Source organism: Oncorhynchus clarkii, chromosome 30, assembly GCF_045791955.1.
Source record: "Oncorhynchus clarkii lewisi isolate Uvic-CL-2024 chromosome 30, UVic_Ocla_1.0, whole genome shotgun sequence".
Lineage (NCBI taxonomy): Eukaryota > Metazoa > Chordata > Actinopteri > Salmoniformes > Salmonidae > Oncorhynchus > Oncorhynchus clarkii.
The window spans coordinates 20,099,014-20,123,605 of NC_092176.1; the positions used below are offsets into that span (position 1 = coordinate 20,099,014).

The 24,592-nt window shown below is 43.8% G+C and overlaps 1 protein-coding gene across 1 annotated transcript in view; it reads left to right on the top strand.

The window, feature by feature from the left end:
* Positions 1–300: 300 nt before the first annotated feature.
* Positions 301–24,592, top strand: part of LOC139389819 (huntingtin interacting protein 1 related b) — a 38,601-nt gene continuing 14,309 nt past the window's right edge. Inside the window, exons 1-15 of the mRNA XM_071136785.1 lie at positions 301–630; positions 10,482–10,545; positions 10,929–11,071; positions 11,834–11,890; positions 12,214–12,294; positions 15,095–15,171; positions 15,516–15,577; positions 16,276–16,416; positions 19,426–19,483; positions 20,483–20,558; positions 20,684–20,848; positions 21,002–21,057; positions 21,227–21,299; positions 23,479–23,662; positions 23,767–23,855. Coding sequence (XP_070992886.1) covers positions 538–630; positions 10,482–10,545; positions 10,929–11,071; positions 11,834–11,890; positions 12,214–12,294; positions 15,095–15,171; positions 15,516–15,577; positions 16,276–16,416; positions 19,426–19,483; positions 20,483–20,558; positions 20,684–20,848; positions 21,002–21,057; positions 21,227–21,299; positions 23,479–23,662; positions 23,767–23,855 — 1,419 coding nt within the window. The 5' untranslated portion in view covers positions 301–537. The remainder of the gene's footprint in view (positions 631–10,481; positions 10,546–10,928; positions 11,072–11,833; positions 11,891–12,213; positions 12,295–15,094; positions 15,172–15,515; positions 15,578–16,275; positions 16,417–19,425; positions 19,484–20,482; positions 20,559–20,683; positions 20,849–21,001; positions 21,058–21,226; positions 21,300–23,478; positions 23,663–23,766; positions 23,856–24,592) is intronic.

Below are 24,592 nucleotides of genomic sequence, written 5' to 3' on the forward strand. Positions count from 1 at the left end.
TTTATTATCATAATAAAATATGATCTTATCAAGCATGCAACAAATGATGCATTAAACTATTTAAAAATATTTTCTATATGGGAAATTGCTGGTTCTGAACGGTAGGTAGCCTGCTATACCATAACAAAAAACTCTATAGCCTGATAACGTTTCAGGTGGGGTAGAAAATAATCCTGTCCTTTCAATACCGCATGAGTGACGTCAACAGCTTCCCTGACGCATGGGCTCCCCCCGCGTTGCTATGTGTGAACTACTGTTATATCCTTCGGTAGACGAGGCTCCACGTACAGCAAACATAGCATTCATTTCGTGTTTTCCTCCTCTGCCTGTGATCTCGCCATTGAGTTCGCAGCCTACAAATGCCACTCGTGGACGCCGAACCGATTGTTCGCGCGTTGCTTCTACTAAAAACGACAAGGAGTGTCTTACTTTGACTGCTTTATAATCGACCATTTTCCTCAATAGCGGGTATTTGTTACAAGCATTCGATATCGTCGAAGATCCAGTAAGAATTCCGCCGGGTGCCAAGACGTGAGGATGAATTCCATACGACAGGTGCCTTCAAGGGTGAAAACCAAAAGGACCGAAACGAATTTAGGTGCTGAGAGGGAACATTTTGATAAACAGCAGGTAAATATGAATACCCGGGTGGTGGTGGTGGTAGAATTTGCGGTTCATAGCTGTTTGTTTTGCGCCTTTATGATAAAAGTGTTTCAAATAGCATGTGAGGCCTTTCATTTATCGAACGTATTTGTTATTTGCGCACACGAAAATAAGAAAGTTAGCTTGTGAACTGTAATGCTGCTCTTATTGAAAACGTTTTGATGCAAATTCCGCACCTGGCCCATCACCTGCGTTCCTAGTTTCATAGGCCTATGGGACCCCGGATGGTCGAAACATTACTCACAGTAAACATGTCGACAATTTTAATTTAGAGGCTAATGGAAAGTCCTGTATGCCATTGAATCAGCTGTTAGTCCCTGTGGTTGTCTGTGCTAAATATTTGATTGAAACCCGGAGAATGAATGACCTCCCTTGAGATTTAGGCCTAATAACTTTACATTGATCAGCCATGTATGTATTTTTGGATAGAGATGTCTTATTGTCCAGAACTTTTAACTGTAGCATCATCATGACCATCATCCAACAATTAATAATCATCTATTTCCAAATAATTTCTTAGAAAAGGACACTCCTTCACACAGTCTGGGAGCTATAGGTCATGTTTATGACATCATTGGTAGACCTCTTTTGTTGAAACATTTTAGAAAATAATTTGTATTTTTACCTTGATTTTATTTTTCTGATTAAGTGTAATTTACTTACTACCGGGGAGCTAATTGGCAATACATTGAATCCTTTAGATGAGTGTCTGCCCCTCAGTGAAGTCCTGGCTCTTAATATAAAGCCTATGTTCAACTAGAAGGTCTTGTTTGGCTACCTTGTCCTGACTTCCTTGCTCTTAGTGTATTGAAATAGTATGAAGTAGCTTTGAAATGAACTTCCTGTGGCTGGATCAACAAATGGCAAATGCAGATCCGAAGTTGAAATAACATTGTAACCTGCTGGTCTCCTCCATCGGAAATGACTGGACAACCAGCATTAAGCAAACTGTCAACACAGTGTGACCCTGGCAAGAGAATTCTCTGCCATCTCCTTGTGCCTTCGATTGATGCAAAAATACAGAGCCTATTATATTCACACAAGGTCAGCCAGACAAAGTTAGGCAGTGATGATACTAAACTGAATCAATGAGAAAGAGGAAACCAATTCCTTTGGCTGGCTGGATGGAGGAAGGAGTGGGAGAGAGAGATTGTGTGGTCCCTTTGACTGCATTGTAAACTGGATGTTTAAATCCGGCAAAGATAAGCACATCAGATCATATCAGAGGCGCAGTCAGATGCCCTTGGCGCATGCGCTGATCAGCGCTGCCATAGACATGTGAACCTGACAGATGTTATACACAAACAGTGACTGGCATTATGTCCAGCCATTAGTCAGGCCCTTTGTACTGCTGTCCTGAGGGAGCCCTGTTTTTCCTTCCCAATCTATGGTCTACTTGACATGTCTCAGTTAACTGTCAGCTTGTGACAGTCAACTCCTGATATGACAGTGGAAATGTAGAGACCGTTATGTAACCTGCTACAATGTCCAGGTACTCAACTCAATTCCAAGGACAGGCAGCTCCACCATATTGTCTTTCCATAGAGGGTGCTGCAGAGTCACTGTGCTGCAGTACTTTACCATCCATATAAAGCTGCCCAAAGTCTGTGTGCTTGGCTTACTGACCCCCCCCTCCCGAATTTGGTTTCTGTATGCTACTTTGACAGTTAACAAGTCTAGCCTAATGTACAGCACAATAGTGTAGCTCTATCCCAGTCATCAAAGGTACGTAACTGGAAAGATATAAGCTGCTATACATGCTATTCATTCAATACTGCATTACATGATGGATCTAGTTCTTGCCATTGACCTGTAGAATTCTGCTGATTCTGGGGTCTACTGTAGGTGTAATGTTGCACCCCATTCCTCTGTTTTTTCCCCCTCCCCCTCTAGTTTTATCTGTGTTGACCTCTCTACCAAGGTCTGATGTCCCACAAAGCACCTGTTGTTCACACACTCACTGTGTGTGGGTGTGGGTGTGTGTGTGAGAGTTTGCTCTCCATCATTTCGGATGCCTCAGTGCCCATGAGAGAGGGCTGGGGGAAGGGAGCGGCTGAGTGTAAACACAGCCTCTCTCTAGGCCTCTGAGAACAGCAAAGCATTCAAACATTTTGCTTATGGTCATTATTTATTTTGTCACCTGTGTATACTTGCAAGTGAATGTCCATTTGGAACAATTGACCCACCCTACCAAGTGGTGTGGCGTGTGACTCCTTGTTGCCAGTGTACAGTTCCCTGCGGTGTCCATGGAAACCAAGCATCTACAGGAAAATTAGGAAACCAGGGGAACCATGGTGAGGGTTGCTATTATTTACAGCTGACATCCACTTTGGGAGGCACAGCATAGTGAGTGCACAAACATCAGCTAGCATGGTCATAGTGCTGACACGCAAGGTTGATGTGACTACTTTGGAGATGATAAAGAGGCGACTGGAATGACTGTAGTACTGTCTGAGGATGACAGAGCAGTATTAGACTTCTGCCTCCCTTGAGTGGGTATGTGCAAGACCTAACCCAAACCACCTCTCAATCTCAGACTTGTTGTCTGAGAGAGGAAGTGTCTCTACAGCACAGAGCACTCCCCTTAATATCCAACTATTGTAGGAGGGTTTGAAGCAATGGCAAGTCCTTGTGTCTACTGTTAATCTTCAATTTTGTCACCTAGATATCCGTGTAGGATGTCAGGCTAAGGAGAAGAAGCAGCAGGGGCGAGGACAAAGTCGTTTCATCAAAGGCAGGAAGGGCTAGTCCAGTTGCGGCTCAGGTTTCTGTCTGTATCAACACTGTAAGTGACTGAGCCAGCTATTGTTGTGCTGCCTGGGAGGCAAAGCAGGAGGCGAGGAGAAATTTAACACAATGGGGACATTTCCAGTGGGTTTTCAGAATAGCCATTAAAAGGGTGTTCTATGAAAACAGCTAGTATTTGATGTTGTGAGAATGATAATTGAAACTTGTTGAAATGTCACTTTTTTTTATGTTGGTAATCTTTCCAAGTGATAAGTCTGTTTTCAAAATCAGTGGTTTGATATAACGACTTATCTAAACACCCCAAACTCCTCTATCCAGTTTCCTGTTTGCCTCCAAACAATGTAGTGTTGGAAAAAGGATAAATTCAATATATTCCTTGATGCATTTGAACTGCAATTTGTTGGTGACCAAGTTGGCCTCTTGCTATCATCAGCACCTTACTGTCTTACTCTGCTTGTCACCACTCCCAGTGAATTAGTGCTAGACTAGTTAATGCTAACAAAACCAGACAATGCATTCAGCCTCATTAGCAGTGTGTTTACACAAGTTTAACAGCATTAATAGTGGCAGCTGTGCGGTGCTTGGGTATGTGTCTGACCTTGACAACCAGAGCGGCAGCAACAGTCTGTTGAATTAAGCTGATAAAGAACTGCAATAACTAGTCACTGCAGGGCACCTGACTGACTGCCCAGTGTGGAGTACATTAGACGTGTTGCTGCAGTGTCTCTGGCAGCTATAGTCTTCCTGGCAGTGATGTCCAAGCACATAGACACGCTGTTGAAAGGCAAGAAGGGAGAAGATGACAAGGTAAGAAAGGAGGGAACAGGGATGGGAGGGATGAACAGAGTGTGTGGCGTGAGTTCAGGGATTAGGCTGGGCTCATCACTCCCGCTCTCTCCCTACAACTACCTCTCCCTCAATTGGGGGATTAAGACTTATGTTTTGGGTCCAGATTCAATGTTGTATCTGTCGAACAGCTAAATAGCGTCAGACTGTCTGTAGCCCACTTAGATCATAGTTAAGCCCAGTTTCTCCTGTGGCCAACCAGATGAATGTACACCTTCCTGACCTTCTTAAAGCATTGCTGTTGGAAAGTTTCAATGGCAGTGGTGGAAAAAGTCATACTTGAGTAAAAGTAAAGATACCCTTTTTAATAGAAAATTACTCGAGTGAAAGTCACCCAGTAAAATACTACTTGAGCAAAAGTCTAAAAGTATTTGTTTTTAAATATACTTAAGCATCGGAAGTAAGTGTAATTGCTAAACTATAGTTAGGTATCAAAATAAAGTAGTAATAATTTCACAATCCTTATATTAAGCATGCATCATAAGTGGAAAATGTCTGTATTTTGTAAGTTACATATATTGAAAACTTGATTGCTGACAAGTAAAACATTTTGGGACTATGTCAACAATGGACTAATGAAACAAATACCAGAACATTGTTTTGGGATGGAATTGTCCTTTAAGTACTTTACACTACTGTTTAATGTTTTTTGTTTCTTTGTATGAATGAGGGAGTAAATTGAGGGAGCGTGCCAGTGGGAGACGAGCTAGGTCTTTTGTTGGTTTGTGACATTGCCAACCTTCAATTCTAGACTTCAAGCAGTTCTGTAAATTGTATTGCTCACACTTCACTGGACTATACACTGTATGCAGTCTCTGATCAGGTTACTGTAACAATGATCCCCCCCCCCCCCCCCCCCCCCCCCCCCCCCGTCTCGATCTCTCCTCTGAGTGACAGTCAGTTTGAATGTATTATGGAGCCTCCCTGCAGCCATGCTGCTCTATGGCCATCTGTTGAGGCCTCTGTGCCAGGCGCTGTGTGCCAGAATGTGTCCCCCATCAAACCAATCTTCTACCCCAGCTGACAGGCCTTCCTCCTCCCACAAACCCCTCATTGTCTAGCACACCTCTAACCTAGGGATGGGCATTTTGAAATTATTTCAATATTCAAGTTCTGATATTGTTTTGGATATCCGGATTATCGAAATACATTTATTTAAAAATTTCATTTTGTTTCAGCAGGAGGGTGGGGGGAGGGGTGAAAGGAGCAGGGGGCGATGTGACAGTCTGGCATGGGGGGAGGAAGAAAGTAGCCAAAATGACCTGCTCTAGTTAGCTAACATATGGCAGCAACAAATTTGTCTATCATACCATCTGGTAGTACCTGTCTTGACTGCATCAAATCATTGTAAAGAAGCTAGCTAGCTAAAGTAGCAAGGCTAATTGAGGCTATTTTGCTATGCTTCCCTGTCCAATGTCTAAAACAACTCCATTCATGGTTGATCATTGTAGCCTACTCCTTCTCAGTTAGCGAATTCTGTCATTTTAATTCCATTTGGCATTGATAAGAAATCTTCCACTTCACCAGTGGTGTGAAGTACTTAAGTCATTTTGAGGTATCTGGACTTCACAATTTTTTTGTTGTATTTTTTGACAACTTTTATTCCACTACATTCCTAAAGAAATGTAATAATGTACTTTTTACTCCATACATTTTCTCTGACACCCGAAAGTACTTACATTTCGATTGCTTAGCAGGACAGGAAAATTGTCGAATTCTCACACTTATCAAGGGAACATCCCTACCGCCTCTGACCTGGCGGACTCACTAAACACAAATGTTTTGTTTGTAAATTATGTCTGAGTGTTATCGTGTAGTTATATTCGTAAATATAAAAACAAGAATGGTGCCATCTGGTTTGCTTAATATAAGGAATGTGTAAGGATTTTATACTGTAGGTTCTTAAACATATTTTAGAAATTACATTTACTTTTAAGTATATTTAAAACCAATAACTTTTAGACTTACTCAAGTACTATTTTACTGGGTGACTCACATTTACTTGAGTGATTTTTCTATTAGGGTATCTTTAAGTGTAACTGTTGGGTACTTTTTCCACCACTGCACTTCACTTGCTACACATGGAACCTCTGACTGTAGCACCACTTTGATTGACGACAATAACAACAAGCTACACGTGTGTAGGCAACCGGTGCATCTTTTTTTATGTGGCGCACTCCTAACTGTCATAAAACTGTTTTATAAAAATGGTCTATCCTTGTAGGCTATGTAGCAATGTCACATAGATCATTTTATTTCATTTTAGACAAAGCTAAGTATACTCTCCCAAGTAATCTAATACTAACGTCTGTTCAGATATTCAAATAACCTTGTCCATCCCTAATCCAAACCATCACTTGCTCTGGTCCCCTAAGCCAATTGGGCTAGCACTAGCACTAGCAGTAGCCTCTCAAGAACGGTTAACCAGGACACCCCTCTCCTTTTTTTTTTCGCCATCTCTCCCCTCGCTCTGAGTGGTCCCCTTAAGCGCACAGTAGCCCCTCTGTGCTTTGTTTAGTGACTGCGTGTTTTGGTAGAGGGGGAGGTTGGTAGGTTGTGGTAGCTCCAGAGTTTCACTAACTAAATGAAGTCTTTATGCTTTTGTGGGATTGCTGGCCAATTTTGCCAGGCCTGCCTTGGATATCCGATAAATGTGAGGATTATATTTCTCCTTCCCTGTGTTTACGATAAGATGTGTGTATTCTAGGAAGTAATGTCATGTACATACCAGAGTGAGTGAATTTATATCACTGTGTATATACAGCCAGAGGGTGAAGTAAAAATGTGTGTTGGTCTGTATGAGCCTGTGTTTGTGGGATTATTTTGCGATTGAGTGACTGTGTGTGTGTGTGCAGTACCAGTCAAAAGTTTGGACACACGTACTCATTCAAGGGGTTTTCTTTATTTTTTACTTTTTCCTACATTGTAGAACAATCGGGTGGCTACAAGGGGTGGCTACTTTGAAGAACCTCAAATATATTTTGATTTGTTTAACACTTTTTTGGTTACTACATGATTCCATATGTGTTATTTCATAGTTTTGATAACTATGAAATAACACATATGGAATCATGTAGTAACCAAAAAAGTGTTAAACAAATCAAAATATATTTGAGGTTCTTCAAAGTAGCCACCCCTTGCCTTGATGACAGCTTTATACACTCTTAGCATTGTCTCAACCAGCTTCATGAGGTAGTCACCTGGAATGCATTTCAATTAACAGGTGTGCCTTGTTAAAAGTTAATTTGTGGAATTTCTTTCCTCAATGCGTTTGAGCCAATCCATTGTTGTGACAAGGTAGGGGTATATACAGAAGAAAGCCCTATTTGGGAAAAGACCAAGTCCATATTATGGCAAGAACAACTCAAATAAGCAAAGAGAAATGACAGTCCATCACTTTAAGACATGAAGGTCAGTCAATCCGGAACATTTCAAGAACTTTAAAAGTTTCTTCAAGTGCAGTCGCAAAAACCATCAAGCGCTATGATCAAACTGGCTCTCATGCGGTCCACCACAGGAAAGGAAGGAAGACCCAGAGTTGCCTCTGCCGCAGAGGCTATGTTCATTGCCTCAAATTGCAGCCCAAATAAATGCTTCAGACACATCTCAACTGTTCTCGTGAATCAGGCCTTCATGGTCAAATTGCTGCAAAGAAACCACTACTAAAAAACCAATAAGAAGAAGAGACTTGCTTGGGCCAAGAAACACGAGCAATGGACATTAGACTGGTGGAATCTGTCCGTTGGTCTGATGAGTCCAAATTTGAGATTTTTGGTTCCAGTTGCCGTGTCTTTAGGTGAACGAATGATCTCTGCATGTGTTGTTCCCACCATGAAGCATGGAGGAGGTGTGATGGTGTGGGGGTGCTTTCATAGTGACACTGTCACACTTAAACCGCATGGCTACCACAGCATTCTGCAGCAATACGCCATCTCTTAGTGGGTCTATCATTTGTTTTTCAACAGGACAATGACCCTAAACACACCACCAGGCTGTGTAAGGGCTATTTAACCAAGAAGGAGAGTGATGGAGTGCTGCATCAGATGACCTGACCTCAACCCAATTGAGATTGTTTCGGATGAGTTGGACCGCAGAGAAGAAAAAGCAGCCAACAAGTGCTCAGCATATTTGGGAACTCCTTCAAGACAATTGGAAAAGCATTCCAGGTGAAGCTGGTTGAGAAAATGCGAAGTGTGCAAAGCTGTCATCAAGGAAAAGGTTGGCTGCTTTAAAGAATCTAAAATCTATTTAGATTTGTTTAACTTTTTTTTTGTTGGTTACTACATGATTCCATGTGTTAATTCATAGTGTTGATGTCTTCACGATTGTTCTACAATGTAGAAAGTAGTCTAAATAAATAAAAACCCTTAAATGAGTAGGGATGTCCTAACTTTTGACTACTACTGAACATACAGATGTACATTTGCCCCTGCTCAGTGTAGCATACCATTGTCTCTTTCTGTGGGTTATTGAGGGGGAAGTGGGGCGAGAGAGAGGCTGGGATAGTACCAGATAATCTGTATAAATGAACCATAACAGCTCATGCGTGTTACTGCAAGCTGGATTAGTCAGTTATGTAATTAGTTGAACTGAAATGGAACAGCAGGCTTGTGAGTGAACAGGGGTTCCAGAGCTTTTAACTTCCTCCATCTTTTTCACCTGCTGTGGTCTACACATGTATAATATGTCTGCCAATCCTGGGCCACAGGGAGAGTGGGTGGTGATCTCCGAATGAGGAGCTATTGGCCAATGCTTCCGTGTTCTTGTGTTGTGAGGAATGCTATGGTAGTCCATTGTTTGGTGCTCTTGCTCCTACCCTCCGTCGAGTCTGGAGATATGTGACAGGTTTATCTGAACTAGTCGGCTAGAGAAATGTGATATTTTACACTTATTTCCCTCATTTATTAATTAAAATCGGTAGCGCTAGTCTTCAGTGGGTCTGTATGGGCCAGTCAAAATATAGCTTGTTCTCACTGTTCAGAACTGTTGATTCAATGCAGATCTTATGTAAGGACAAGACTGGCTTAAAACACACTGTTATTTGTATCAGAGGTCACAATATGCTTGTAATGTTTTGGATTCAGAGCGTTCCCTTATCCTCTAGCGTTACTAACTATGCCTTTATCAGTGACGGGCCAAGCCTATGTAGTGTACACAACCACGTTGAGGAAAGTGTTGAGACCTAGTTCTGACTATCTGCTTCTCTCCCTTCCTCCCTCCATTCACTTGGACTTGATCTACCTGTTAGCCTAGTTGCCTGAGTGCCAGGACGCTTGCGCTGTGTTGCTGGTGACGACATGTCTCTTTCCTCCATTGTCATTATTGAAAACAAAACATGTAGAGAGGATGCCCTGATGCATGTAGTGTTTTGGTAGCATGTAGGGTTTCAACTGATAGGAATGCCCATTTTGACAGGTATTGTAATCCCTCTAATGCAGGGATCCGGCAATTACGTTTGGAATGCTGTAAGCATGTCATATGTTTTAAAATGAATGGACACACCAAAGTAAATGGAACAGAAGCCTATGGGCTTGTTCAGTCTTCTTTACTCACAGTAGCCTGATGAAGGAAAAACAGAGGGGTTATTGAACCCTTATTACATGAGCCTCTGCATGTAAACATACACAATCATTTTTCTGATTCTGTCACAGTGCAATCTGCTGTATTCTCAGCATCTCAAGTACAACTCCTCTCTGGCCTTGTATTTCAAAACACAGTATGGCTTATCAGTAGCCTTTGTTGTGTTTAAAAGACTACTCCCTCCCTCTGTGCTGTTGAAACAAGGGTTGCCTTGTCAACTGCTACCACTCCACCTGATAGTATGGGTGTGTGGAGACTTGCTGATCACACGTCTAGTGAACACAACCTATCACTCCCTCTCTCCTGGGTCATCTGACTATACTGTACATGAATATACTGTACACAAACATGGGACATAAAGATTGGCATGGTGTGGCCCTAAAATAAAACCAAGTAAAGAGATGATCAGTATGGCTTTTATTTGTATAAGGTGCCAGTTCATTAAAGTGTCTTGTTTTGACATTTGATTTTGTTTATAGAAATGGTGCTCTTTTTTATTAATTCCAAATTTCACATTTTGGATTGTCTTGTACTCAAGTTGAATCTAGCTCCCATTTAAAATGTTTTTGTTTTGTCACTGAGTGGTAGGTTGGTAGCCATAGTGACTTATGACCTGAACCTGTTCTCTCTACTCTCTCCTCCAGCTCAGCAGCATCAGCAAAGCCATCAACTCCAACGAGGCGCCTGTGAAAGAGAAACATGCACGCCGTATCCTTCAATATAACCCCAAACTGGAAACCGCAAACCTTTTTGCTATTATTTGCTCCAAACTTTGTACGCCTGATAACCCACTGTCTTCCAACTTTGGCTGTTTTTAACCACTCGAGTTGTTGAATTAATGTACTGTAGAAGATAATTGCTTTTTAGAGTTGACATTTGCCATCATGTAGTCTATACAGCCACCTAGTATATTTTACTGTTGCAGGCATCGATGGAAACATTGCTTATTTTAATCTCCTTAGATTGAAAATACTGTGATTTTTATCACCATACATGAGCAAGAGAAAATGAAAGAATATATATGTGAGGGAACAAGAGTATTATTTTGGCTTTGTGTTTTGCTTCTTGGCTCTTCCTTGACGGCCCTACAGGGATCATTCTGGGGACCCACAGAGAGAAGGGAGCCTTTACCTTCTGGTCCTATGCCTTGGGCCTCCCTTTGTCCAGCAACTCCATCCTCAGCTGGAAGTTCTGCCACGTGGTGCACAAAGTGTTGCGGGATGGCCACCATAATGTAAGACCTGCTCTCTGCTCTATACACTCTAGTACAACTGCGGTTCTGTTTTTTTAAATATATATATATACATGTGTGTGTGTGTGTGTTAAAGAAAAATGTAGAGACAAAAGGAAAATACACATGCAGGTTTTAGGTGGAAAATTTGGCACAGATCTTAGATGAAAATACTGCATAATTGGTAGCCTATAGTATATTTAAAAAACCATGCAATATTTCTTTGAGCATAGCTCACAAACTCACTCATCGCTGCAACTCCCTAACGGGTTCGGGAGAGGCCAAGGTGGAGTCATGCATCCTCCGAAACATGACCTGCCAAACGTCGCTCCTTAACACCCGCTAGCTTAACCCAGAAGCCAGCCGCATCAATGTGTCAGAGGAAACACCATTCAGCCTGCAGGTACCTGGCCCGCCAAAAAGACTCGCTAGAGTGCGATGAGCCAAGTAAAGCCCCACCGGCCAAACCCTCCTCTAACCCGGACGATACTGGGCCAATTGTGCACCGTCCTATGGGGCTGGGTTGGGGCACAGCCTGGGAATGAACCCGGGTGTGTAGTAACGCTTCTAGCACTGCAATGCGGTGCCTTAGACCGCTGCACCACTTGGGAGACCCAAGCATGGAAGTTTTTATGCAGACCTCAGGCCGTAATTAGTCCAAATTAGCTTAATGGTGAAATGTTAATTGTATAATTGAACATTATTGAGTGACTGTTTCAATATTATTATTGAATTGACCTTATCTATCCCCTTTTTGCCTTTCAGAGCCTTCAGGACTGCATGAGACATCACAGTAACATAGTTGAAACAGGGCAACTATGGGTGAGTCTGGAGATTGTGCTGTGTTTTTGTTGCGGGGTGCTTGAATAGGTTGAATAAGTTTTGGGCGAACAAATTTAATTTCAGATGGCTTGAAATGGGGGAAAATCCCTTTTAATGATTTAGTTTAGGCAAAAATGCAGGACATGTTTTGAAATTCTTTTTTTCCAAACATCTTCCTGCTCATACCGTAATTGTGCTTCCTGTGAAGGCAGAGTTAATCTGTCTGCTGCAGATTAGAGGAAAGGCTAGAATGGGAGATGTTTCTTGCTGTGTTGAAGAAAAGCACAGCTCAATGCTTGTTGCTTGCTCACTTTTGTTTCCAGGGCAACCTTCATGACAGATATGGCCAGCTGGTGGCTCTGTACGCTAAGCTCCTCTGCACAAAGATGGAGTTCCACGTGAAGGTAAGCCTACCCTCTTTAGCCCTCAAACTGAACTCTGGACCTCAAAGCCAGTTCCACTGTGTTTTTTTCATTGTTCCCTCAAATCAGGGACTGATTTAGAACTGGGACACCAGGTGGGTGCAATGAATTATCAGATCAAACCGAAAACCAGCAGGCTCCTGTCCTCGTTGAGTAATAGTTAAATACCCCTGCTCTATAGCACGTGTCAAATGTATTAAAAAAATGTATATTAAAATTCCGGGAAACAACAATCTCAATCCACATTGGAATGACTAAAACCAAATCAAAACGGTCTATAGATGATAATGGACCTTTATTGTCTCTTCACTCTGTCCAACTTGCTAAAAGTAATCAAAAAGAAAGCTAGACAGTCAGGTAGCATCGATAATTCCAAAAGCAATGGGTAGAGAACTGTTTTCTGTACATTTTGACAGCAAGGAAATATTATCCATTTTATGTGCGGCCCTTCAGACCTCGGTGAAGACCGAAATAAGGGCCAGAATGAGTTGACACCCCTGCTCTACAATTTTGGGGTACTGCATGCTTCACCATAAGGAGACATTGGCTAATCTTTCCACTGTATGCATTGCCACAAGTGCTTTCACAAAATGCCACCTAATTAAACAAACAATGTATGCCATTTGAAATGATTTACAGTAGGGCAAAAAAGTATTTGGTCAGCCACCAATTGTGCAAGTTCTCCCACTTAAAAAGATGAGGCCTGTAATTTTCATCATTTCATCAACTTTGACAGACAAAATGAGAGAAAAAAATGTTGAATTTTACCCATTTTTCTCCCCAATTTTGTGGTATCCAATTGTCAAATTTTCCAGTAGCTACTATCTTGTCACATCGCTACAACTCCCGTACGGGCTCGGGAGAGACGAAGGTTGAAAGTCATGCGTCCTACCGATACACAACCCAACCAAGCCGCACTGCTTCTTAACACAGCGCCATCCAACCCGGAAGCCAGCCGCACCAATGTGTCAGAGGAAGCACCTGGCAACCTTGGTTAGCGCGCACTGTGCCTGGCCCGCCACGGGAGTCGCTGGTGCGCGATGAGACAAGGATTTCCTTACCGGCCAAACCCTCCCTAACCCGAACGCTAGGCCAATTGTGCGTCACCCCACGGACCTCCCGGTCGCGGCCAGTTACGACAGAGCCTGGGCGCGAACCCAGAGTCTCTGGTGGCGCAGCTGGCGCTGCAGTACAGCACCCTTAACCACTGCGGCACCCGGGAGGCCCACATTGTAGGATTTTTAATGAATTAATTTACAAATTATGGTGGAAAATAAGTATTTGGTCACCTACAAACAAGCAAGATTTCTGGCTCTCACAGACATGTAACTTATTCTTTAAGAGGCTCCTCTGTTCTCCACTCGTTACCTGTATTAATGGCACCTGTTTGAACTTGTTATCAGTATAAAAGACACCTGTCCACAACCTCAAACAGTCACACTCCAAACTCCACTATGGCCAAGACCAAAGAGCTGTCAAAGGACACCAAAAACAACAAAATTGTAGACCTGAACCAGGCTGGGAAGACTGAATCTGCAATAGGTAAGCAGCTTGGTTTGAAGAAATCAACTGTGGGAGCAATTATTAGGAAATGGAAGACATACAAGACCACTGATAATCTCCCTCGATCTGGGGCTCCACGCAAGATCTCACCTCGTGGGGGTCAAAATGATCACAAGAACGGTGAGCAAAAATCCCAGAACCACACGGGGGGACCTAGTGAATGACCTGCAGAGAGCTGGGACCAAAGTAACAAAGCCTACCATCAGTAACACACTACGCCGCCAGGGCCTCAAATCCTGCAGTGCCAGACGTGTCCCCCTGCTTAAGCCAGTACATGTCCAGGCCCGTCTGAAGTTTGCTAGAGAGCATTTGGATGATCCAGAAGAAGTTTGGGAGAATGTCAGATGAAACCAAAATATAACTTTTTGGTAAAAACTCAACTCGTGTTTGGAGGACAAAGAATGCTGAGTTGCATCCAAAGAACACCATGCCTACTGTGAAGCATGGGGGTGGAAACAACATGCTTTGGGGCTGTTTTTCTGCAAAGGGACCAGGATGACTGATCCGTGTAAAGGAAAGAATGAATGGGGCCATGTATCGTGAGATTTTGAGTGAAAACCTCCTTCCATCAGCAAGGGCATTGAAGATGAAACGTGGCTGGGTCTTTCAGCATGACAATGATCCCAAACACACCGCCCGGGCAACGAAGGAGTGGCTTCGTAAGAAGCATTTCAAGGTCCTGGAGTGGCCTAGCCAGTCTCCAGATCTCAACCCCATAGAAAATCTTTGGAGGGAGTTGAAAGTCCGTGTTGCCCAGCAACAGCCCCAAAACATCACTGCTCTAGAGGAGATCTGCATGGAGGAATGGGCCAAAATACCAGCAACAGTGTGTGAGAACCTTGTGAAGACTTACAGAAAACGTTTGACCTCTGTCATTGCCAACAAAGGGTATATAACATATATAGTATTGAGAAACTTTTGTTATTGACCAAATACTTATTTTCCACCATAATTTGCAAAATAATTAATTTAAAAATCCTACAAAGTGATTTTCTGGATTTTTTCTCATTTTGTCTGTCATAGTTGAAGTGTACCTATGATAAATTACAGGCCTCATCTTTTTAAGTGGGAGAACTTGCACAATTGGTGGCTGACTAAATACTTTTTTGCCCCACTGTACATGTGAGGTCATTAGATATTTCTAATGTTGTACCATCCTTGAGAAATGATGTACAAGAATTGTTGGATCATTTTTGCAATCCTTTTGTCTTCTGTGCAGCATTCTGAAATCCGAGCCAACCTAGAGGTAACAGATGAGGTTCTGGAGCGCGTTGCAGGAACAGACATCAATAATGTGTGAGTGTGTTCTCTACTCCTCTACTCCTCCCTCTCCAGTCTCCACACATCCCTGGCACTCTCACGTGCACTCCCTCTCCTGTTAAGGAGTTATCAGAATATTATACAGGGACATCAAACAAATGTGTATACATTTAATTGACATAGATCAAGTGAAGTAAATTATTGATATAAAATATAAACTTAACATTCTTTCTGATTCAAAGAAGGCCAACATACCATTTTGTTGCCATTTTAAGTAGAGATGGAGAACTGTGGAGACAAGGGAGAGAACCTGCTGCTCTTTTCTTAGGGAAGCCATTAGCCTTGTGTTACTAAGGGGGGTATCGACTTCACTCCTGCAGGTTCCAGCTCACTGTGGAAGTGTTTGATTACCTGGATACAGAGCTGAGGCTAGCCGAGACAGGTGAGAATCCTCCGCTTCGCCCCTACCTACCTACCCCCACCTCTCAAAGGATGGGTAACCTGAGGTACAGGGCTGTGGTCTGCTTCCATTAACTGTTTGTGTGCCTTAAATGGAATAGGGACAGGATAGTGGCCAGTTAAATAGACTTGTGAGCACACACTTGTAATGCTGTTGAGGGAGTGAGTTAATCCCCCCAAAAGTTAAGGGAAACGCATTTCTAAACCACTTTGTTTGTTTAGTATGATTAGGGCCCTCATGTAATTTCACAAACCCTATAAATAGGTTATAAATGTTTGCTATTAGAGGACATTAATTGTTTTTCTTCTGATTGGCTGTAATTGCATCATGCACCTCCCTGCCCTGCAGGATGTTGTCACAGCCTGTGATCCTGAACAACTATAAACAAACCCTACAACTGTAAACAACCCTGCCTGCCTCCGTGACTAACTGGGCATCTTGTACTCAGGAAACATGGGGGCTCCTAACTGCCTTGTGCTTTCACACATCTACCCACCCTACTGCTAGATCTGCTGATAACTGTTTTCCACCCACAGAGTGGGTGATTCATAAATGTGTGAGCCATTGTCCAAGTGCTGTATTTCTGAACTAGTGACAGCGATACCAAATCCTCCCCATTTTAAGATTGTTTGTTTATTGTGGTGTTTGTTATGTGTTATACATTGGCGTGTGATCTGCAGTGATCCGGCAGCTCAACACGTCCATTGCCATCTCTACGCTGACGTCAGGCCAGTGTCGCCTGTCCCCCCTCATCCAGGTCATTCAGGACTGCAGTCACCTCTACCACTTCACCGTCAAGCTGCTCTTCAAGCTGCACGCTTGTACGTTGGCATCTTTAATCTCAACTGCATGACATATTTTTCAACATGTACTGTAACATCAAATTGTATCAAATTGTATTTGCGCCGAATACAACAGGTGTGGACCTGACAGTGAAATGCTTACTTACGAGCCCCTAACCAACAATGCAGTTGAAAAATAAAATACAGATAAGAATAAAATATAAAAGTAGCAAGTAATTAAAGAGCAGCAGTGAAATAACAATGGTGAGACTATATACAGGGGGGTACCGATAGAGTCAATGTGCGGGGGCACCGGTTATGAGGTAGTATGTACATGTAGGTAGAGTTATTATAGTGACTGCATAGATGACAACAGAGTAGCAGTGGTATAAAAAGGGGGGGGGGGTGCACTGCAAATAGTCTGGGTATGCATTTGACTAGATGCTCAGGAGTCTTATGGCTTGGGGGTAGAAGCTGTTTAGAAGCCTTTTGGACCTAGACTTCCTGGTACTGCTTGCCGTGCGGTAGCAGAGAGAACAGTCTATGACTAGGGTGGCTGGAGTCTTTGACAATTTTTAGGGCCTTCCTCTGACACTGCCTGATATAGAGGTCCTGGATGGCAGGAATCTTGGCCCCAGTGATGTACTGGGCCATTCACACTACCCTCTGTAGTGCCTTGCGGTCGGATGCTGAGCAGTTGCTATACCAGGCAGTGTTGCAACCAGTCAGGATGCTCTCAATGGTGCAGCTGTAGAACCTTTTGAGAATCTGAGGACCCATGCCAAATCTTTTCAGTCTCCTGAGGGGGAATATATTTTGTCTTGCCCTCTTCACAACTGTCTTGGTGTGCTTAGACCATGTTAGTTTGTTGATGTGGACACCAAGGAACTTGAAGCTCTCAACCTGCTCCACTGCAGCCCTGTTGATGAGAATGGGGGCATGCTCGGTCCTCTTTCATGTAGTCCACAATCATCTCCTTTTGTCTTGATCACGTTGAGAGAGAGAGGTTGTTGTCCTGGCACCACACGGCCAGGTCTCTGACCTCCCTATAGGCTGTCTCGTCGGTGATCAGGCCTACCATTGTTGTCATTGGCAAATGTAATGATGGTGTTGGAGTCGTGCCTGGCCATGCAGTCATGAGTGAACAGGGAGTACAGGAGGGTACTGAGCAAGCACCCCTGAGGGGCACCTGTGTTGAGGAATAGCGTGGCGGATTTGTTGTTACCTACCCTTACCACCTGGGGCCGGCCCATCAGGAAGTCCAGCATCCAGTTGCAGAGGGAGGTGTTTAGTCCCAGGAACCTTAGCTTATTTGAGGGCATTATGGTGTTGAATGCTGGGCTGTAGTCAATGAATAGCATTCTCACATAGGTGTTCCTTTTGTTCAGGTGGGAAAGGTCAGTGTGGATGCAATCTCTATTGCACTCATCTGTGGATCTGTTGGGGCAGTATGCAAATTGGAGTGGGTTTCTGTGATGGTGGTTGTTGTGAGCCATGACCAGCCTTTCAAAGCACTTCATGGCTACAGACGAGTGCCACGGGTTGGTAGTCTTTAGGCAGGTTACCTTAGCGTTCTTGGGCACAGGGACTATGGTGGTCTGCTTAGAACATGTTGGTATTACAGACTCAGACAGGGAGTGGTTGAAAATGTCAGTAAAGACACTTGCCAGTTGGTCAGCGCATGCTCGCAGTACACGTCCTGGTAATCCGTCTGGCCCTGCGGCCTTGTGAATGTTGACCTGTTTAAAGGTCTTACTCACATCGGCTGCGGAAGTCGTGATCACATTCTTCCGGAACAGCTGGTGCTCTCATGCATGTTTCAGTGTTATTTGCCTCGAAGCGAGCATATAGCTCTCGGCTGTGCTTCCCTTTGTAGTCTGTAATAGTTTGCAAGCCCTGCCACATCCAACGAGCGTCAGAGCCGGTGTAGTACGATTCGATCTTAGTACTGTATTGGCGCTTTGCCCGTTTGAAGGTTCGTCGGAGGGCATAGCGGGATTTCTTATAAGCTTCCGGGTTAGAGTCCCGCTCCTTGACAGCGGCAGCTCTAACCTTTAGCTCAGTGCGGATGCTGCCTGTAATCCATGGCTTCTGTTTGGGGTATGTACGTACAGTCACTGTGGGGACGACGTCATTGATGAAGCCAATAACTGTAGTGTACTCCTCAATGCCATCGGAGGAATCCCGGAACATATTCCAGTCTGTGCTAGCAAAACAGTCCTGTAGCTTAGCATCTGCTTTCTCTGACCTTTTTTTTTTTTTTATTGATCTAGTCACTGGTGCTTCCTGCTTTAATATTTGCTTGTAAGCAGGAATCAGGAGAATAGCATTGTGGTCAGATTTGCCAAATGGAGGGCGAGGGAGAGCTTTGTATGCGTCTGTGTGTGGAGTATAGGTGGTCCAGAGTTCTTTTTCTTCTGGTTGCACATTTAACATGCTAATAGAAATGTGGTAAAACTGATTTAAGTTTCCCTGCATTAAAGTCCCGGCTCCTAGGAGTGCCGCCTCTGGGTGAGTGTTTTCTTGTTTGCTTATGGTGGAATACAGCTCATTCAATGCTGTCTTAGTGCCAGCCTCTGACTGTGGTGGTATGTAAACAGCTACAAAGAATACAGAATACAGATGATAAACTCTCTCGGTAGGTAGTGTGGTCTACAGCTTATCATGAGATACTCTACCTCAGGCAAGCAATAGCTCGAGGCATCCTTAGATATCGTGCACCAGCTGTTGTTTACAAAAATACATAGACTGCCACCCCTTGTCTAACCCGACGCCGCTTTTCTATCTTGCTGGTACATTGTATAACCAGCCAGTTGTATGTTGTCTTTCAGCCAAGACTGTGAAGCATAAGATTTCAATTTAATGTCCCTTTGGTAGTCTAATCAATGAAAGGAAAATAACTGGAGATCACAAATGTGATGCAAAGTATTATTAATAGTAGTTCCATGTGTCTACTTGCTCTAAACTACACTTTGCTAACATGATTAGACTCAACTTGTTTCAAAGTATTTTTTTGTGACTTTGTCTATTGCATGTCCTGGATTTCAGGTCTCCCAGCAGACACCCTGCAAGGACATCGTGATCGTTTCCATGACCAGTTCCACAGGTAAGTCACCCAGGAGCTCGGGCTGCTAGTAAATGAGGGGGTAGGAACGTGAGGGAGGAAGGGAGCCTGCACAACAATCAGCCCAGAAAGAGAGCAGAGAGGGAGCTTGACTTGTTAGTGGATACCTTGGCATCAGTGGCGGTCGGTGCTGTTTATGAGCATGACCTTATTTCTATTACAACATATTGGATGACTGTCATTCATATTCCATTTACCCAGTTCAATGTAACATCAATAGGTTTAGGCTACTACGTGATACTCACATTTCCCTGTACCCATCATGAGGTTGCTACAACCTAGCCTATGAATAGTGACACATTCAATACCACCTTGAACACTCTTGCCTGCATCTAGCTGATCTAGGGTGTAGTCATTTGTCCAACAGTTATAAACAAGAGTTTTTATACTGGACAATTTCAGGTGTGTTTATCCCCGTTTCGTTCCATTTGCTTCCATTTTAAGAAACATTTTTCAATAGAATCGGTGGAGTGAATACGCCCCTGATCACACGTAAACACAGTTCACATTCCTTTCCAAGCCAAACCATATTATAACCGCTACAAAGCCTACATCATTGTCACCATATTAGCTAAAGTAATGTCATAGTCAACATAGCTAATATAACTAACACGTTAGTAAACCCGCTACAATCAATCAGTAACGTTAGTGTACAGTCAGTAAGTAGTTTAACACTAACACTGGTGGGCCCCAGTGGCAATACATTTGTAAAACCAAAAGCTTACCCTGACTTGGAAGAGTTCCAGTGTTGTTGGCTAGTCCACCTAGGTAACATGGCACCGCTCTGAGTAGGCAAAACTATCTAGCTGCATTTGCTAGCTAAGTAAGTGAAACTTGGTTCTATTTGTTTTATTTCATTCTGTCCTATACACATCCCCCTCTATTTTAGGGATGCAATAATACAACACAGTTTAGAAAATGTTATGTTCTTGTAGATTAGTGTTATCATTCAAATCGGGGATTGAAATATTTGCCTTACAGCCTCAAGACCTTCTTCAACAAAGCCAGAGACATGATGTACTTCAAGAGACTCATCCAGATCCCAAAGCTGCCAGAAGTAAGAGCATAGACCGACATAGTAGGGGAAAGATACTGTATTGGGACTCAACCACACTTCCTAGATTGTGGAGCCATCTGTGTTTTATAGTCCTGTCTTATTTATTTGTCTGTGTTCATCCCCAGTCCCCTCCTAATTTCCTGCATGCGGCTTCCCTGGCCAAGCATGCAAGGCCAGTGGTGGTCATCCCAGACGAGGATGAGCCCGAGCAGGTGGATGATGACGATGACGACCCTGAACCGCTGATCAATGTCAGTGACGTCACCGTGCCCAGCATGGCGGTGCCACAGGTACGACTTATAGGGCACCGGGTCATGACCTCTGAGGGCAACAGCTATGGCCCATTGAATGTGTATGTCTTATTTTTTATACTTTTAAAGTAGCACTAATTTTGGCTGTAGATTGTATAAGCATTCATGCGTCGTCTTTGACTTTTCCTTTAGCAGTTCGACATATTTGATCAAACCTTTGGACCTGCCAATGGTGGTTTTGATGACAGGTTAGTCATTGGTATTTTGGCATTGGTGTGTTTGAAACGGAAGGATATGTAAACTGGTGATGTTTTTTGAACTGACATGTCTGGATATCTTCTTGTGAATTGAGTTAGTAGTGTGCCTGTGTGTGTGTGTATCTTAAAGGTTATTGGCTGTATGTCTTCTGGTCCACAGGGATATCCAGATTGAGAACCTCAAGCGGGACTTGGAGCTATTGAGGACAGATCTGGAAAGGGTCAAAGGAGAGGTAAGTAGACATGAGTTTTAACTCCTTTAAACAGATTTTACAGATGTCATAACTAGCTAAAAATAAATGACTTGTACCTCAAATAATACTATTTAAGGGTTAATTATTCCTGTTAACAAAAGGGCTTTATACCTCATCCAATGTCACAAAGTGCTATACAGAAACCCAGCCTAAAACCCCAAACAGCAAGCAATGCAGGTGTAGAAGCACGGTGGCTAGGAAAAACTCCCTAGAAAGGCCAAAACCTAGGAAGAAACCTAGAGAGGAACCAGGCTCTGAGGGGTGGCCAGTCCTCTTTTGGCTGTGCCGGGTGGAGATTATAACAGTACATGGCTAAGATGTTCAAACGTTCATAGATGACCAGCAGGGTCAAATAATAATAGTCAGTGGTTGTAGAGGGTGCAACAGGTCAGCACTTCAGAAGTAAATGTCAGGTAGCTTTTCATAGCTGATCATTCAGAGTTAGAGACAGCAGGTGCGGTAGAGATCGTTGAAAACAGAAGGTCTGGGACAAGGTAGCACATCCGGTGAACAGGTCAGGGTTCCATAGCCGCAAGCAGGACAGTTGAAACTGGAGCAGCAGCACAACCAGGTGGACTGTGGACAAGCAAGGAGTCATCAGGCCAGATAGTTCTGAGGCATGGTCCTAGGGCTCAGGTCCTCTGAGAGAAGAGAGAAAAGAGAGAGAGTTAGAGGGCGCATACTTAAATTCACACAGGATAAGACAGGAGAAATACTCCAGATATAACAGACTGATCCTAGCCCCCGACATAAACTATTGCAGCATAAATACTGGATGCTGAGACAGGAGGGGTCGGGAGACACTGGCCCCGTCCGACGATACCCCTGGACAGGGCCAACCAGGCAGGATATAACCCCAGCCACTTTGCCAAAGCACAGCCCCCACACCACTAGAGGGATAACAACAGACCACCAACTTACTACCCTGAGACAAGGCTGAGTATAGCCCACAAAGATCTCCCCCATGCCACGGCACGAACCCGAGGGGGGTGCCAACCTGGACAGGAAGATCACATCAACCCACTCGTCCTAGGGACGGCATGGAAGTGCAACCAGCACATTGTTTTCCCTAAACACCAAGCTACTTTTCCCCACTTCAAAAAATAACTACTACTTTTCATTTAAGTTTCTATTCACTAGTCAGAAAAGTCTGTCAAGCCCTCTCCTGCCAAAATGAACGCTATACATCTTCTAGCTATCTATTGATAGGACAGGCACCTGTCAGTCACAAAGCGATCAATGACCGGGAAACACTGGTTTACAGTCTGCTGTCTGTCCCACCTTCCTGTACCTTTATGATTGGTGTGCGCTGTGGTAGGTTGCAGTCAAAAAAAATTACATGGCTGGAGAGCGCAAGAGAAATCTGCCCATCCCATTTAATGTAAGTGGTGAGTCGAAAATCCACATAGCCTAATTATTGTTTATTTATTTTCTTTTGTGTGTTTCCTATAGCCAGCCACGGAGTCATTGACTGTCCTTTGATTTTGACTGTCCTTTGATTGACGACCGAACAGCAAGTGTTGTTTCGTTTATAAAAGGTGTCAAAATGACTGCATAAAGTTGATCTCCCTAATTTGCGTACTGGTATACCTTTTGGCAATTATCTGCAGATAAATTATGAAAAGCCTGGGGACACCTGGCTGGCTACTTTTTCTATTTGGCTGGCTACTCCGTGTACTTAGGGGAAACACTGATAACCAGGTTTTGACAGTGGTAGACATGGTTGATTTGTAAAGGAGAGAGGAATTTAGGTCATGTGTTGGGTGGATGCAAAGATGAATCGTGACATGTGGAATGTGGCAGCTTGTCTCAGAATGGGAAATGACGTCTGTCTGGTCAGAGAAGACCAGAAGATGTGTCTGGGACACAGTGTGAAATGTACTGTTGACCCCAATTTCTGCAAATGGCTGGCTCCTAATGTGGCCTGTTTCTTAACTGTTGCTAAAAGTTTACGCCTGTGATATTGAATTGAGCCACCCTAACCTGAAATTGTATACATTTTGTAAAAAATAATTTGTACCACTCAACACTTGTTTCCCCCGTCTGAGGCCCTCATCCACTAGTGCCATGTCATGGTGTCCTGTGGTGGTAGTGATCATCTACCCAGGGGAGGTTTACTATGGTGACTGACTGACTACCTACCTCCTCCCTCCTGCAGGCCCAGCGCTACATCACTCAGCTTAAGTCCCAGATCAACAGTCTGGAGGCGGAGCTGGAGGAGCAGCAGGTACAGAAACAGCGTGCCTTGGTGGAGAACGAGCAGCTGCGCATGGAGCTGGAGGCCACGCGCCGCCGCAATGCTGAGCATGAGAGTGTGCAGGCCACCTTCGGAGAGGCCGAGAGTAAGAGAAGCCACTCACTAAGTCTGGCATACATGTTCAATCACATTGTATTGAACACACACTGACGTCTCCCTCTTGTCTCTGACCCCCACTTTGCTACCCAGCAAGAGCCCAGGCCACAGAGCAGCGCTATAACAAGCTGAAGGAGAAGCACACTGAGCTAGTGTCTAGCCATGCGGAACTGCTCAGGAAGGTACACCTTTATGAGGAACCTCACTCACCTCTGTTTTCATTGTGGTTTTCTCCACATATGCTCATATCAAATCAAATGTATTTATATAGCCCTTTGTACATCAGCTGATATCTCAAAGTGCTGTACAGAAACCCAGCCTAAAACCCCAAACAGCAAGCAATGCAGGTGTAGAAGCACGGTGGCTAGGAACAACTCCCTAGAAAGGCCAAAACCTTGGAAGAAACCTAGAGAGGAACCAGGCTATGTGGGGTGGCCAGTCCTCGTCTGGCTGTGCCGGGTGGAGATTATAACAGAACATGGCCAAGATGTACAAATGTTCATAAATGACCAGCATGGTCAAATAATAATAATCACAGGCAGAACAGTTGAAAATGGAGCAGCAGCACGGCCAGGTGGACTGGGGACAGCAAGGAGTCATCATGTCAGGTAGTCCTGAGGCATGGTCCTAGGGCTCAGGTCCTCCGAGAGAGAAAGAAAGAGAGAAAGAGCATACTTAAATTCACACAGGACACCGGATAGGACAGGAGAAGTACTCCAGATATAACAAACTGACCCTAGCCCCCTGACACATAAACTACTGCAGCATAAATACTGGAGGCTGAGACAGGAGGGGTCAGGAGACACTGTGGCCCCATCCGAGGACACCCTCGGACAGGGCCAAACAGGAAGGATATAACCCCACCCACTTTGCCAAAGCACAGCCCCCACACCACTAGAGGGATATCTTCAACCACCAA